We start from the raw sequence: 16,529 nt of genomic DNA, 5'->3' as shown, positions 1-16,529 counted from the left end.
AACTTGAAATATGCTTGAGGTGAATTGTAAGGAAAATTCAACAGGGTAACAACGGTAACCTTGATGGACTTTGTGTAGAGGACCCGGATGTCCTGTCTCTTTGCCTTGGCGTTACACTGGGGACATTTCCCACCCTGACCTTTCAGCCACTTGTCGATACAACTGTCAATAAAACAATCAAAGTTGCTTAGTAATACAGGAAATCAAGCACATCCCTACAGCAACAACCAGGTACATTTTGATGAAAGTGAGTGAGTGAGTGCATTTAGTTTTACGCTGCTTTTAGCAATATTCCAGAAATATCACAACTTGATGAGACTTGAACTACAAACCTTTGACCAAAGAGATGGCCACATCGGAGAGAGGCCAGTCTGTGGCTCCCTGACGTTGTCCAGGGCTCAAAGCAGATCGGACAGCACTGAAGGGAAGAGTGGAGATTGTTTGTTGCATTTCAATGAAAGCAAGGAAAAGTGTCTCAATGGCTGATTCTCATGTGTTGGCAAGACATTGCTGAATCATGGTGCTGATGTGATGCAAAGCTTACAGTCACATAACTACTGAATATCATTTGTACCATGATAATAAATACCCATCAAGGACATTTGATAAAGAGGGAAATGTATGGATGACAACTTCTGTAGTTTCAGTGAGTGAGCGAGTGAGTTTAGTTTTACGCCGCACTCAGCAATATTCCAGCTATATGGCGGCGGTCTGTAAATAATCGAGTCTGGACCAGACAATCCAGTGAACAACAGCATGAGCATCGATCTGCGCAATTGGGAACCGATGACATGTGTCAACCAAGTCAGCGAGCCTGACCACCCGATCCCGTTAGTCGCCTCTTAAGACAAGCATAGTCGCCTTTTGGGGCAAGCATGGGTTGCTGAAGACCTATTCTACCCCGGATCTTCACGGGTCTCTGTAGTTTCAGAGTATATTTACTTGATGAAGGAGTAAGAATAGTATTGAGTAGTGAGTGAATTTAGTTTTACGCCACTTTTAGCAATATTTCAGCAATATCACGGCGGGGGACACCAGAAATGGGATTCACACATTGTACCCATGAGGAGAATCGAACCCGGGTCTTCGGCGTGATGAGCAAACACTTTGACCACTAGGTTACCCCACCGCCCCAGTATTGAGTAAGTATTGACATCGCAGTATGCAGTATTACATCACCCTTCAACCTGTCTTTAAATTTCGATGCATTTTCGTGAGTATAATTTGGACCAGACAAACCAGTGGTTCACAGTATGAGCAGCATGTATTGAACAAATGTTGTCTAAGTATTACAGTATTGCAGTATTACAAATTTATCAAAACTGTCTGGATATTTGACAGATTTTCTAGACTTTAATCTAGCATGAATATGTCATTATATTTGCCTGTGTTAGAACAAGCAGGAGTTCCCTATCATATTTAACTGCTGGTTACAATTATCAACTGGACAAACATCAGCTGCATATCAAATTACTCACATCACTATCATCATCTGATTCCACATTCGCTGGTGCCGATTTTTCTGGAGAGCTCCTTTTCCGACGCTTAGGTGATCGGAATTCTGCCAATGATGCATTTAGTAATGACTGTGTCCTGGCAGAACTTGCTGGAACAACAGGCGTTGTGGGGACATCTGGTGGTGGTAATGGAGGATCAGCCAGAGTTATCTCCCCTCCACCAGCAGGTGGGTGTGGTGTCCCTGCTTCCCCCGCAGCTCCAGGTGTCGGTGATGACTCCATGGGCAGCTGAGGTAGTCCTGGTTCACTTCCTGCTGGTTGCTGTGGCAATGCTTGGAGTTGTGGTAATGATGGATCCATCGCTGTTGGTTCCTGTGGTGATGCCTCAAGTTGAGGCAATGAAGGATCCATTGCTGTTGGTTGTCGTGGTGATGGTGGGGCTGAATTTTCCACATCAACTTCATTACTCTTTTGGCGTACGTGAAAACAGTTGTAATGAGATGACAAGGAAGGCATGAGTATGTTAATACATTTTTACGATCACTCTCCACTATACCCTGGATGCATCCACGGCTTGGCCAGATTATTTTATTACCTCCCTTCGCTGGCTATTTATCTAATCAGGTGTCTATGCTGGGAAGTTGAGCGAACCAATCACAACTCACTTTCACTTCTTAAATTATCTAACCGTTTAAACTTGGCATCACAATTGATGCACAGGTACTCTGAAAGAGGTAGAAGGAGTTCTTTTATATATATTTTTTCAGATCTGTCAATTTGTCTGTATTATTTCCCCCAAAATCTGAGTGGCACTGCGAACAAACCTTCGCGACTGCAACCGCTATCTATGTTGACACTGGCAAACTCGGATGTAACGGCGGCTTCGCTACTGTGAGAATGCGTAGCAAGCAAAGGGAGGTAATATAATTATTGAGCCGTGGATGCATCCAGGGTATAGTGGAGAGTGATCGTAACGTATACCTTGGAGATTATCGAGGATGGGTATCCGGGGTCTCACTGCATCATGAAAAAGTTGGAGGCGGGGCACAAAATTTCATAAAAATATCCCCAAAACATTTATGATTACTAATGTTTTTTTTGTGAATATATGATTCACAGAAACTCAATAGGTGTCCATCTTGTGAGTTGTACAAAAATTCAATGGTCTTATTAACATCACTAATGTTTGTATACACATTTTAGAAAGTGGTCAAATTTAACATGACATATTTGGGATTACACTTTCTAAGTAAAGTAACAATTGTAGTACAGTGCCTAGATTTTCGAAGCTCTCTTAACGCTAAGATAGTCATAAGTGCCATTAACATTAACTTACGACTATCTTAGCGCTAAGGGAGCTTCAAAAATCTAGGCCCAGACCTGTAACCTAAATTTGTGGATAACCTTGATTCGTGGATCGCGGTAATTATCATGCTATCTTGTAAATTAAGTCTCGTATGATGTCACGGAGCGATACTTTTGTATTTTTGATGTACATGCAATGCCACACCTCGCTGACAAAAATGTTCCGAATCTCAGCATTAAACATAAGTACACTAAATTTAATTGTCCAGCACTGAGATGAATAGTCCAAGATCACTAATGCCACTAATACCAAATTATATTTTTACAAATGTGTCCATAGCTACTGCAATGGGCTGTCATACATAGTGATATATAGTAACCGACTATGTAATCCACGAAACAAGGTCACATTTTGTGTGCACATGAATGGGTGATGATCCGCAAATGGCTTCAGTAAACAATGTTTCATTTACGAGTAGAATATTAGGCATTTTCAATTTGATGAATCAATGAATAAAATAATCAGTGGGTCTACAAAACGAAACCGAGCATTTAAAATATGATTTTCGGCCAGTTCCCTTATATCCATGAATCAAGGTTATGGGAGTGTACTTTTATTATGTTGAGTGTCATCCAGGATTGGAATCCACCCTCTCAGAGTCTGGCACCTAATGGCAAACACAAAGCCGCCATCTAATCCACTCAATTCACAGCGACTCAGTTTTTATCCATTTGAACTTCATTACGAATATAATGTTACTGACTAAAGACAAGTTCGTTTACCTCTGATTCGGAGTCTTGTACAATGTCCTCCTCATCAGTATATACTATAAAGATGTCATCGCCAGAGTCCCCACTCGACGAGTCAATATCAATAACATTGGGTGACACCGCCACCTGTTGGACAGAACAAATAATCATAATGTGAGATAAAACAGAAGCTATCTTTGAAAATAGGAAAATATTTAGGCAGTAATCAATCATTTTTACAGTGAAATCATGTATAATAACTACAACCCAAGTAACCAAAGTAATGAGTCATGTGTTACTGCAGTTCAAAATATTAGGTTAAACCATTTATATATCTTGTTTTGCGAACATTGCATTTTGGCAATATTTTGGCTATATGAATCTGGCCAATTTATATACATAACAGTTGCAAAGTATTAACATTATATTGGTGTACTGAAATATTTCTATCAAACAATATGTATTACACGATTTTTGTGTGTGTTCCCATATGACAGATGAAACACAAAACATGTACCGGTAAGTTTCTTTATTATTTGAATCGTTCATCCTACACACTCATAATTCCCTTCAAAATTGACTAACAAAATGGAAGAAACATGGAAGTAATTTTCCCTATGTAGTTATCGCAATGTATCCATGACTACAAAACAGTAATGGCAGAGTAAAACTTTTTAATATTGTTATATGGCAGCTATTATGAGCGGGTGATAATCGAACTTCACAATACGATATACTGCGGTACACTTTTCGCGAACCAGTTCACTGGATACGAGCGGCAATTTCCGTGACCATGATCAGTAATTTTCGTCATATAGTAACAAATACTAATAACATTTGGATTTTCTTTTATATTATAATACATTAATAATTTTGAGAATATTAATTGGCCATATAATTGCATTTGTGTGACATTTAAACCATATAAATCTCGTCGTAGAGCTAAAAAGACAAAATGGACGCTGCTGCAGACGCTATTTCTTGAGTTCCAAACTTCAGAGCGAAATCTTCAATTTGGAAACATTTTCAATTGATCTCTTGGACAATCACATCTGAGTCTTGCCAGTGGCCAGTAGCATTGTTGGAAAAGAAAGGAAACAGTTATCTAATTACCTTAAACCATGTGTTACACTTTCACAATATATTGCAATATATATTGCAAATACCCCAAAACATATCACAATATATGGCAAATGCGAAAATTTTGGCAATACCCAACCCTAGCAGCCATTCATTGTGTAACAATGTTCCAAATATATAACACTGTGTGTGTGAATAGTCATTGATGGGCAGTAGTGTGCCATATTTAGCCTTGTGCTAGATTTAGACACAGTTCTGGAAGGTACTTCAACCCTACAGGGCTCCAGATAAGATGCATATTTGCGTAAAATATGAATGGATAATTCAGATATATGCATAAAAGTCAAATCAATGAGTGAAAGATACGCACAACTTTCTCGGAATACAAGTCAGATTTTGTTTACTTACATGCATGAACCAAACCTGTCAAAGTATTATTTCAGTTCTACACATCTGATTTTAAGATCTCTAATAGTGTTGGCTGTCTGTATTGAAGGGAGGATTGTTGAGTTATTCCGAGGGTTTAAGAAAGCCCTTAAACAGTGTTACTATCACAACGTTTCTTGTCCGTATTAGTAATAATACAGCATTGGGGATACTGTAGATTACATGATGGCCCTAAACCAGCCTAGGAAAACATTTAAAACGCAATAGCTCAATGAGCATTCTCACTTATTTCCTGTCGTCTGCAGCAAGAATGTCAAACCAAAAGATACTTGTCAAGTTTTTGGAAAGGAAAACATTTTCAATTAGCAAGGAAAAGTTAGTGTCTGATATTATCAACAATTTAATTGACAATGTTGCTAAAATCAGTATTAGGAATAAACACAATTGGAATAGTGTCACTACAGTGACAAAACGATTTCTGGTTGGAAGTCAAATTTCCCATAGTTGCATGTGGTTATAAGCCAGTGCAGACCAAAAAAGCTATGAAAAGCTGCTAAGTATTATGTGTCTCTGTGAAAGTAATAAAACCATGCAGCCTGTGAAATACTCATCCTTTTATTTCCATTTGCTATTTTACTCCTCGATTTTAATTTTGAGGAGTGAAATACCCCTGAGTCAAAATAATTATCTGGAGCCCTGACACTATGGGCCTTTCCATATTCTGACTCAGGGAGTTGGATAATCTTCAGGAGACATTTCTTAGGTATACAAGGGAGGTCAGCAGCTGTTCCACACTTAAGATGTTACTTTTAAATGATCTCCAAACTGAGTAATGATGATTATTTAAAACATGACTTCATCTAACATCACATCTCAAGTTACAAGAACACAAGCAGTTGTGTGGAGATCATTCTTTCCCTGGATATAATACAGTCGAGCACCGATGTGTCCAACTCTGATAACTCGATATCTCGGTTGTCTCGATATAACATCTCGGTCCCGACAAATCCTTCATAATTTATCATTATTCAAGCTCTTTTAACTCGATACGGATGTCTCAATATTTCGGATATCTCGATATAATTGCATGGTCCCAACAAGCAAAATGACCTTTTTAACTCGATATTTGCAAAGAAACTCGATATTCCCCTACCTTTCATGGGCAAGTATCCCTCTGAACTGAGGTTGTTTCAACACGTTTACACACGGACCGGCATGAATCAAAGGGATGCGGTAGTGTAAACTAATTAGGGCTAATTGAGTTGAAGGTGTCACTTGTTTGTTATTTAATTAGGATTAATTAAGAAGGAATGAATTACGAAGTGCTCACTGTTACTACTAAATACTACTGATAACAGATTATAGTTTCGAATCAAAACATACTGAGAAGCGTTTTGTTTTCTTTCATTGTGATATGTGATGATATGCCCTGGTTGGATGTCTCAAAGTTTGGATAACTCGATATTTTTTCTTGGTCCCATGAATATCGAGACAACGGTGCTCGACTGTATTTACTGCTGGAAGGTACTACAGGCCTACAGGGTACTACAATCCTGTAGGCCTTTCCACAATATTCTGACCCATGGAATTGGAGAATCTTCTGGAGTCTTTCCTTTGGCATGCATTACAAGAGGACCAATGTGGAGATGATTCTTGCATGGGATACTCAGCCTAAGTTGGAAACCTGATCATTGTTGCAGGGAGGTGAATAATACGTTCTCAGTCTTTGTTGCTATAATCACTGCTTTCACATCGTACTGTCTTTGACTTTTTTACTCTGCCGCTCTATGTTCAACTGCCACTGTAATACCTAATTCGTTGAGTTAATTTTAGGCCTGCCGTTAGAATCCCTCAATAAGCACATGTGAAATCAAACATATTTGTATCTGTTTGTTTCAGAATATTGTTGCAATTTCCTGACTTCATCACACCTGTCCCTATGCTTAACTGTGACTTTGCAATATTATTACACCGACTCCCTCGGCTGTGTTCCAATGGCTACAGAGGTCGTACTTGCCTCAAATTGTTATGGTTTTGAAAGGCTTCGGTGCAGTGTTGTTTACATTACGGAAATAAAGACATCCTTTTTATGCTGTCATTTTTAATTTTTACGGAAAACTGTCATTTTCAATTTTTAAGGGGGGTCTTAGGGCGCTTGCCGGGGTTTCGGGTTAGGGATTGGGGTTAGGGGTTAGGGTTAGGGTTAGGGTTAGGGTTAGGGTTAGGGTTAGGGTTAGGGTTAGTTGTAAGGCTTCAGTGCAGTGTTGTTTACATTACGGAAATAAAGAGTTTCTTTTTATACTGTCATTTTTAAGTTTTCCACGGAATACTGTCATTTTCATTTTTAGGGGGTTTGAGGGGTTTGTAGGGGTTTAGGGTTAGGGTTAGGGGTTGGGGTTTTGGGGTTGGGGTTGGGGTTGGGGTTAGGGTTAGGGTTAGTTGTAGGCTTCAGTGCAGTGTTGTTTTACACACGGAAATAAAGAGTTTCTTTTATACTGTCTGAATACTGTCATTTTAATTTTAAGGGGGTTTTAGCAGGGGGCTTACCAGGGTTTAGGGTTAGGGTTAGTTGTAAGGCCTCAGTGCAGTGTTGTTTACATTATGGAGATAAAGAGATTATACTGTCAATTTTAATTTTGAGGAATACTGTCATTTTTAGGGGGGCTTGTCCCCCTTTAAAAGGATCCAAAAGAAATGTACAATTAGTATGGGTGGGGAAAGGGATTTTTCTTCTGTTTTTTGTTGTTTTTGTTTTGTCCCTTTATCTTAGCTAACGTTGGATAGAGGAAACTGGTGTGCTACCAGAAAAGGATCAAAGTTTCAGTATCTCTCCTGGCTAGTGGTACCATAAACATCTTGTCTAGCCTCTCTCTCAATTTATCACACACCTCTCTACAAACATTGTACCAACTCCAATGATAAATCAATTTCAAGCATTCCATCATAATAATATTACTATTAGCCAGCCAACTTCCAGCTTGAAACAAACAGCAAGTATGACCCTAAATTTTGAACCCTTGTTTTATTGAGGTCTCCGTAGCTCAATTGGTAGAGAGCTGGACTTCAAATCCGAGCTTTGTGAGTTTGAAACCCCACTGTGGGAGAAACATTTGCAAAAGTTTCTTCAATGAAGGAGTGTGTGAGTGATGGTCACGTGACATGTGACGTCACTTCACGTTGTAAGTTACTGGCTTACAAAACATGGTGAGGGATTCTAAAGGTGCTCGTAATAAAGTTGTTAGGGGGTGACTGTTGACGGGGAAACAACTATTGCGATAGTGATAGACTATTGCGACCAACTTTTGAAATACTATTACAATAGTTTGTATTTTCTCCTTGAATTGTCTCATTTGCAGTTATTTCTGGTTATGGTTAACCGGTATATTGCAATTCGAACTTCACAATACGATATATTGCGGACACTTTTCGCGAACCGGTTCAAACCGATAGGATCGGTAATTTTCGAGATGTAGTAAAACTACTAATAACATTTGTACTTCCTTTACATTATTATACATTAATAGTTTTGAGAATGTTTATTGTTAATATAATTGAACAAATACATTTTGAGTCCTGACAGTGGCCAGTGGCATTATTTCAAATGAAAGGAAACAGTAATTTCATTACCTTAACTCATGTGTTACACTTTCACAATATATTGCAATATGAAAATTTGGCAATACCCAACATTAGTTATTTCCTAAATGAATGTATATCTTATATGAAATAAAAACAAGTTGCAGAAGTTTCAGTCTCTTTTAATAACTGACAAGAAACTTGAAACACAAATCAAGTAAACAGTTAAAACATAAACTTATATTTGTGTAAGAGGAAACTCTAAATCTAAATCAAAGTGAACGAATCTGGTACATCCTGTATTTTGCGCTGCTCATTTATCAACGGAAGCCAGTTACTAAACTATCGATAGTCACAATACTATCGTTGCATCGATAATTTTTCGCTTCTATCATCGATTAATTGCTATGAGATACTCAACAATTGCAATCAATCAATAGTTCGATGCTTCGTTACAGCACTTTGTTGTTTGTTGGTTCTTTTATGGTCTGATTCTTGTTCAACTTATAGTTAGTTCGACGAGGGAATCAACAGAACAGAAAAGGATATTCCCAACAGCAACTTGTGTCAAGTGTAGATCATGGTCAGGGCTACAGATAAGAGGCGTACAGGCGTAATGTACGCCTCAAAATCAATTAATGGTACAACACAATATCAGATTTCAAGCGTATCGTGTACGCACATAAATACCTTCGTACGTCTAACATTTAATTTCCGTGCGTATCGTGCAAATGGAAATCTATTTCGGATAAATACTTGTTAAGTTTATTTTGCAAAACACGATTTGACACATAAGGAAACCCCGACAGTAGGAATCCCTTGCGTTGCCATGCAACGATATGCGTCACTATTTTTCGATTGGCTAAAAACTACACTGTTCCTATCTATATCCAGTCGGACCTGAAATTTTCGCGCATTACACAGTCGCTCAGTTATATCTCACGCGTCTTCAAATACAAATACATGGCTGGAAATAGTGATCGATGAATCGTCCAGACAAACCACATCAACTCGCTCACACAAAAACATGTCAGTACTCCTTCAAAATTCTCAGTACACCTCCACTTGCAATATGATGTGTAAGTACACTCACACCCCCAAAAGTTATCTGGAGCCCTGATGGTAAATGTCCTACCTGTAGTCCAGGCAACACGACATCAGAGCCATCATCCAGGTCACCGTCAGCAACAACTACCTCTTCCTGGATTGCCTCCACACCAACATCACTGACTTCCATACCGTGCTAAAGACTGCACTGTAAACAGATCAAGATTCCATCTCACTTCTGAAACTATCTCGGCAGAAAGGTATGAACCAAATTTACAGTTTATACTGTACAATCACTTGCGGTTTTGAATAGTGGTGTTCCGATGATCGAAAATAATCGAAAATCGATCGAAAGAAGGATTAAAAATAATTATTGATTGTAAAAACCATTTTATCGATTAATTACAATTTTGTTGTTTTAGTATAACACACTTGAATGAAGTAAACTAACCATTAAATTTGACAAATATTCACAAACAAATATGTGCTCAACAGCATAAAGCTGTCCGCATTGTAAAATTTTAACCACTTTTATTGTTTAATTACAATTCCAGTGTCTCTCTTGCATGCGTGCATTTCATTGTATTATTAGTTAAGAAAAACATTAATTAGAAAAACAAATGGGGAAAAACCCTTAAAATTGGAGATTACATTAAAAATGTATATATTTCGATTATAATTATTATTATTATTATTATGGATATTTAGGCCAGACCAATTTTATTCTTGTTTTACGGATCCGCCGGTCGTATATTTTCAAGAATTAAAAAATAAAAAATAATTTAATTTTCCCCGCTCAAAAAATAAAATCGTAAAGTTTTTATTGGCCAAAATTAAAAACTTACAAGAACGTTTTTTTATTATTGTATTTTGCCCCATATACACTTCATAACTTGCCAAAAGTAAAATGGTTTTACTATTTAGAAGGAATATTACTTTGATTGGTGATTTTATTTTTTTATTTTTTCCCTCCTGCCTTTAGGTTTTGTGAGGACAAAAATCTGTAAAACAAGAAATAAAATTGGTCTGGCCTTATATAGCGTACATAGTGCATGCTCAAGGCACTGGTATTTTCCCCTCGATCATTGGATGTCAATCTCAACGGCACATCTTATTATCAATCTCAACTCCCTGGGGATCATACAACTCTTGCTGCCACTAGGCGCAGCAAGTTATTGCGGCTTTGCCATCCTTACGAGGTACCCATTCACAGCTGGGTGGACTGGGACACATAGTCACAGTACTTTGTCCAAGTTTACTGAACGTTGCTGTACCCGCAACTAAGTGTTTGCCTGTATTTATGTGGCCACCATCTGGTCATAGACAAATTACTCCAACTCCCACATGACTAGTCCTTGCACTGTTCCCTTAATGAAGACCAGGCAAGTAAGAAGTACTGTCTCTTAATCATGTTAATGTCTCTAGCAGAGTTTTACACAGACTTTGAAAACGGAAGTCATGGTGACTCACCATATCTATTTTTAGGAGTCATTCTCAAATTTCAATATTTGGGAGTCATGAAAATTTAATATTTCTTTGTGTTTATAAATCAAAAAGCAAGAGTTTGGCAAATATTTTATTGTTTTATGTTGTATTGTCATTCATATAACTAGTTAGTAATATAAGTTGTATGCTTCTCTCGAGGGTAATAGTACTAATGTGGTCTTTTTGTAGCAGAGTCACCCGAGCCAGTAGCAAGGATGACTGTCTACTCTGAGTTCTTTGGAACAATCTGACAGCTCTGTCAAAGTCAAACTATCATCGAAAACTATCATTGTTTGCTTATCAAACTGATTTTATTGAACTGAATTCTGAGGGTCACCCATAAAACTTGCGTCAAGCTTGACTCGTATAATATTTTGAGTGTCTTTTACAAAATTGTTGCGTCAAATACGCACGAATCATGCGTCATGTAAAACCTCTAGGTATGGTTGATCAGTCACTTTCTTCTTCCATATGTGTGAAGCCCATTTCTGGTGTCCCCTGCCGTGAAATTTAGTGTAGGGAATTGGTTAAAATCTAATAATTGATGATTGGTCCATTACAACCGATCAATCATCGAAAATAATTGGTTAGCGTCATTTATCAAATGTTCCTGTTATCTTTGTTAATGCACACAAAAAATAAAGAAAAAACATGTAGTAATTTGGTGTTTTTTTCAAATTGCATAAAGTCCATTTGCAAATTTCGCATATTTAAATGATGAGTAGTATGTTAGGAACACAGATTTCCTGGATTCTTTAAGATACATTCAATCATGACTTGGAACAAGCTTGTAGTGCTTATGAAATGTAAATTTAATGACACAGACGAAACCAGCCTTGTGAAAAATATTGTTAATGCAAGTGTTCCAAGATTGGTTGCATTCGATTATGAGAAATCATGTTTGATTGCCTGGTCGTTTAGTCACTGCGACCAATCTTCGATTATTTCAATTAATCGGACCACCACTAGTGATATTGCTTGAATATTGCTAAAAGCGGCGTAAAACTAAACTCACTCACTCTCACTTTCTAATTCATTCGCTCTTTTAGCAAGACAACTATAAAGTGTGCTTTTGTAATGAACAGGAGACAAAAATCATGTCAATAAACCATAATCACTACTTTGAGAGGCATTTAAAAGTTGGAGCAGTAAGGAAGGATAACAATATGATGGTGAACAACTTCTTGATGGCTGAGAGAGCGACGCTTTGGTGTAGGTTCTGACACATCACTTGCTTGATAGCAGTGTTAGACCCTACATTGAAATGTCGCTCTCACTGCAAGAAAGAAGTTGCTCATCCATGCATGTTATCCTTCCAAACCATAATCAGCTAATAGAATTACAGCTTCTAGTCTCTAGCCGTGACAGCCATGTCAGACTAGAATTCTGTAAGCAGTTTTAGAAACACTACAGCTGGGATGATTCATGCAAACTTTCAGCTCCATAGGCCTTGTAGTTTCAGAGGAGATATCAAAAATGTAAAAATTAATTATGTATGGCCATGCTCAACATAATCTCACTTAACTTTGAGTCAGTGAGATGACATTAATATTATTGTGTGCACTCTTTATAGATACATACGTGATATATGTTGGAAAACCATTGTGACACCGTGGCTTACATGAGTCTGAAAAGAAACCAAATGTAAATAGACATGTTAGCCTATGAAATATTCTCAGGGTACAGATTACACAGGCACCAAGAGAAAAACAGTTTTATTTAATAGACAAGATTGAAATTTTCTATGAAATTATATTACTAACTCACCACTTATCAGATACATCAGAATGGAGTACATAGAGAGTGTGCTATTACATACATAGTCAACAAATAATTTTGGACTAGACATTTATGTGGATTAAACTGGTACTGGACATATATGTCAAGAACTCCATGTTTATTAAGTTGATAGAAGCCATTTGCCATTACAGCAGAAACCCAGTTGGAAGCAACTTTTCATGTTTTTCAGACACAACACATCCCAATCTACGCTACAATCGATATAGTTCGATACACTCTGTCGTGGAATGGCACTTCTATATCTAATAGTGTTCGTAGCTTTCACCAGAAATCGCTGACTTACGTAAACAATCTACCTGTCTACGGACCCATCTCGGAAATGTCAGTTTGGGGTTTTAGATTATCTGCTGATAGTTAGACCGGACGAATAATGGCATTCTTTTTATCTAACACAGATTACAACAAAACCTACACTCTTATTGTATAAGACCGTCAATTCTTCTTTTGGATCGTTGATATACGTTTATGTGTTTTGTAAATCGGGTGGCTTTCAAAACTGCTTTGGCGCCATTCAAGGGATGTAACTCTTACATCCGGCAGTTGCAGTCTTCAACCGCTATAAAATATCTGCATGGTCTGTATGTGTACAACGATAACTTCACTTTTGCAGATACGCATTATTGATACATGCTGGATAACCGGACCATATATTAGTTCTCCACAAAAAATCAAGATGCTTCAAGATGCATTAGATAATTGTTCTCAGCAATACTGATGCTGTCGAAATTCTCAAATATAAACCATTTGATCACATGCAAAACGAACAAGGAGGGTAATTCTGAAACATCCAAACAAATATATTCGCGAGAAGGCTCCCAAACCCTAACTTTCAAGATTACAGTCAAACAAAGATCAGATGATGAATAATTTGCTCGAGTTAGTGAGTATGGTTTTACGCTGCCTTTAAGTAATTAATATTCTAGGTCAGTGGGGCGCACCACAAATGGGCTTCTAAAGTAGTAACCTTTAGGGTAATCGAACCCCGGCCTTCGACGTGACTAGCGAAAGCTTGAACCACTGAACTATCTCATAGCAAAAACTGTTCGGAAATGATTGCTACCTTAAAACATATAGATTACATCTAAACAAATATAATGAAATGTTCTAAATGTACTGTCAACCTACTTCCACGTGTCAATTACAAGGCTACAAAACTGTTACCTTCAGTAAACCATTAGAGCTGTGCTAAGTTAGGCACAGTGCGCATTGTCCTCAAGACTTTCTTAAGGTCAGTTACACGTCACTAATTACACACTATACTGTTAGCAGCCTATATTCAGAGTGAACTCAGATTTGAATCCACGACTCTGCTACTCTATGATTGGTATTACATTAGTAAGAAAGTGAAAAAGTAAACACCGAAAAAGCACTATTTTTCTATACATTTCTTGTTAGAAAATGAAAAGAGGACTTTTTCCGGAGGACCTTTTTACCTAGGCAAATGTATGACTCTTTACCGGTACATTTTTATCGAGGAGCTTTTTACCAAACGCCGTTGTTTCACTCCACACTCACCAATAACAATAATGGCATTGGACCAGACAATCCAGTGACTGACGTCGTGAGCAATGATCCACGTAACTGGGATTCGATGACATATCTGCCAAGGCAGTTAGTTTGCCAACCCGATCCCGTAAGTCATCACCTACAAGCACGGGGTGATTTACACCAGTTCTTCGGGGGTCCCATAGCCTTGGGCTTTTACTAGGATTGGCAAACAGGTTGTAGGCGATGGCCTCAGGAAATACAGGGTGGAGTGTTTTGATCGGACAATTATTTTGTATAAGCGGTGTTACCTACCTTTCAAATGGTCGATTCCACTTAGATCACTATATCCTTGGAAATAGATGCATCTTAGAATATCACAAATATCATAAACTCCACAGTTTACTATAGAAAATAAAACCAAATACCTTCACGTTGCTATGACCAAGCCTTGATACGCAAGACATAAACTCACCAGCGTGGAAACCTCTGGTGTTCTTAATGCAACACCCTCCGTAATATACCACAACCTTGAGTAATCGTACGCTTCAGCTGATTTAGAGGGGACTTCTCAAAATCTGCACGGCAAATATATTTATGTTCCGATTTAATAATTGGACTTCTCTTTCAGATAAAAGTTCATTTTTTAAAGATGGATGGAAAGTTGTATATAAATCTGAGACAACACATTGTACAGGATATGACTGAAATCATAGCTGAAAAAGTTTTGACAAGGCCAGTTTAGCTTTGTATCACTTTGGATTTAGGATACGCGTATCTTAAAATGATAGATCTAGTTATTTTGATTGTTACAGTCATTTAAAAAATAATTTCAAGTACGTATATAGATGAATTGACGTTGAAGGACAAAATATCCCCCAAACTCATGACATTGTCCCTTCAATTCGGACGAGTTCATTGTCACCAGAATACTGTTATTATTTGTTGCGCCATCAATATACTCCTCTCGCAGTTAACACATGTGGAACAAAGCTTCTTAACATAGAACCGGACTCCCGTCAATGGACAGGTCATTAGCCATATAGTAAACATAGAGCCTTATTCCACCAATGATGCAATGTAGCTGCAAGATTATTACACACACAGGCGTATGTTTTCTCAACACTCGTGTTGACGCTGTTTACCGCACAAATTTCCGATACATGTTAAGATAGAGAAAATGGTACAAAAACACGTTTATTTATCCATAAATAGAGAACTGTTTGAGGAAAAAATTATTTGGAGTTACAAATCAAATGGAAAAAGTTCCGAAAATGTTATTGCTTGTTATGTGAGATTCCGTCAAAGAGATAAAAAGGTCAACGGGAAGCTCAAAAGGTTATTTATACCGTTATATAAAAAAATATATCGATTTGTTGTAACGGTAGTATTACCAATCATTCAATCAGATTAACAAGGAAGAGTAAGGGATATTGGAAGTGAGCACTGACAGAAACATAAATAGTGTTCATTCAGGACAGCCATCGTCCAAATATTTCTAAAGACCAAAACTATGTAACCAAGCCATGTGAGACTTAATTTTATTATTTATATGGCGCTAATCTGCATACTTAATCCTTATCACTACCGCAGTGTACATTGTCTTGTCAGTCACCATGTATCACTCTGTCACTTTCGTTAATTCCTGTATATGACATTTATAGCCTTCATTGGTCATCCCCCTTGGCCGTGTCTGCCATCACATCAACTGGTCAAGGAAATGCTCTATTGCACAATGGTTCAAGCGTTCGCTCGTCACGCCGTAAACCCGGGATAAAAAACCCACATGGGTACAATGTGTGAAGCCCACTTCTGGTGTTCCCCGCCGTGATATTGCTGGGATATTGCTTAAAACGGCGTAAAACCAAATTCACTCACGTTGGGGGTGGTTGGGAGTGAGGAAGAGGTGTGTGTGTCTGCGCGCGCGTGTGCGCGTGCGTGCTTAGCCTAGTGGTTAAAGCGTTCGCTCGTCACGCCGAAGACCCGTGTTCGATCCCACATGGGTACAATGTGTGAAGCCCATTTCTGGTGTCCTCCGCCGTCATATTGCTGGAATATTGCTAAAAGCGGCGTTAAACGAAACTCACTCACTCAGACATATTTAGACCAAAAATCGTTACGACTCGTACTTGGTGTTTCGAGGGCAATCAGAACCGA

General features: G+C 38.1%; 1 protein-coding gene across 2 annotated transcripts in view; it reads right to left on the bottom strand.

The window, feature by feature from the left end:
* The window catches only part of LOC124256163 (E3 ubiquitin-protein ligase RFWD3-like), a 38,462-nt gene extending 25,065 nt beyond the window's left edge, over positions 1–13,397 (bottom strand). The window contains exons 1-7 of one of the 2 annotated variants that reach the window (XM_046690118.1): positions 13,300–13,397; positions 12,669–12,714; positions 9,691–9,810; positions 3,546–3,662; positions 1,479–1,925; positions 333–418; positions 60–162 (exon numbers count right to left, since the gene is read on the bottom strand). In XM_046690118.1, the coding sequence (XP_046546074.1) occupies positions 60–162; positions 333–418; positions 1,479–1,925; positions 3,546–3,662; positions 9,691–9,792 (855 nt within the window). In that variant the 5' untranslated portion in view covers positions 9,793–9,810; positions 12,669–12,714; positions 13,300–13,397. The remainder of the gene's footprint in view (positions 1–59; positions 163–332; positions 419–1,478; positions 1,926–3,545; positions 3,663–9,690; positions 9,811–12,668; positions 12,715–13,299) is intronic. The other variant, XM_046690120.1, reaches the window with a different exon arrangement.
* Positions 13,398–16,529: the final 3,132 nt, after the last annotated feature.

Source organism: Haliotis rubra, unplaced genomic scaffold, assembly GCF_003918875.1.
Source record: "Haliotis rubra isolate DU_JTF1 unplaced genomic scaffold, ASM391887v1 Scf62, whole genome shotgun sequence".
NCBI lineage: Eukaryota > Metazoa > Mollusca > Gastropoda > Lepetellida > Haliotidae > Haliotis > Haliotis rubra.
This window is presented reverse-complemented; position numbering and strand designations above follow the sequence as displayed.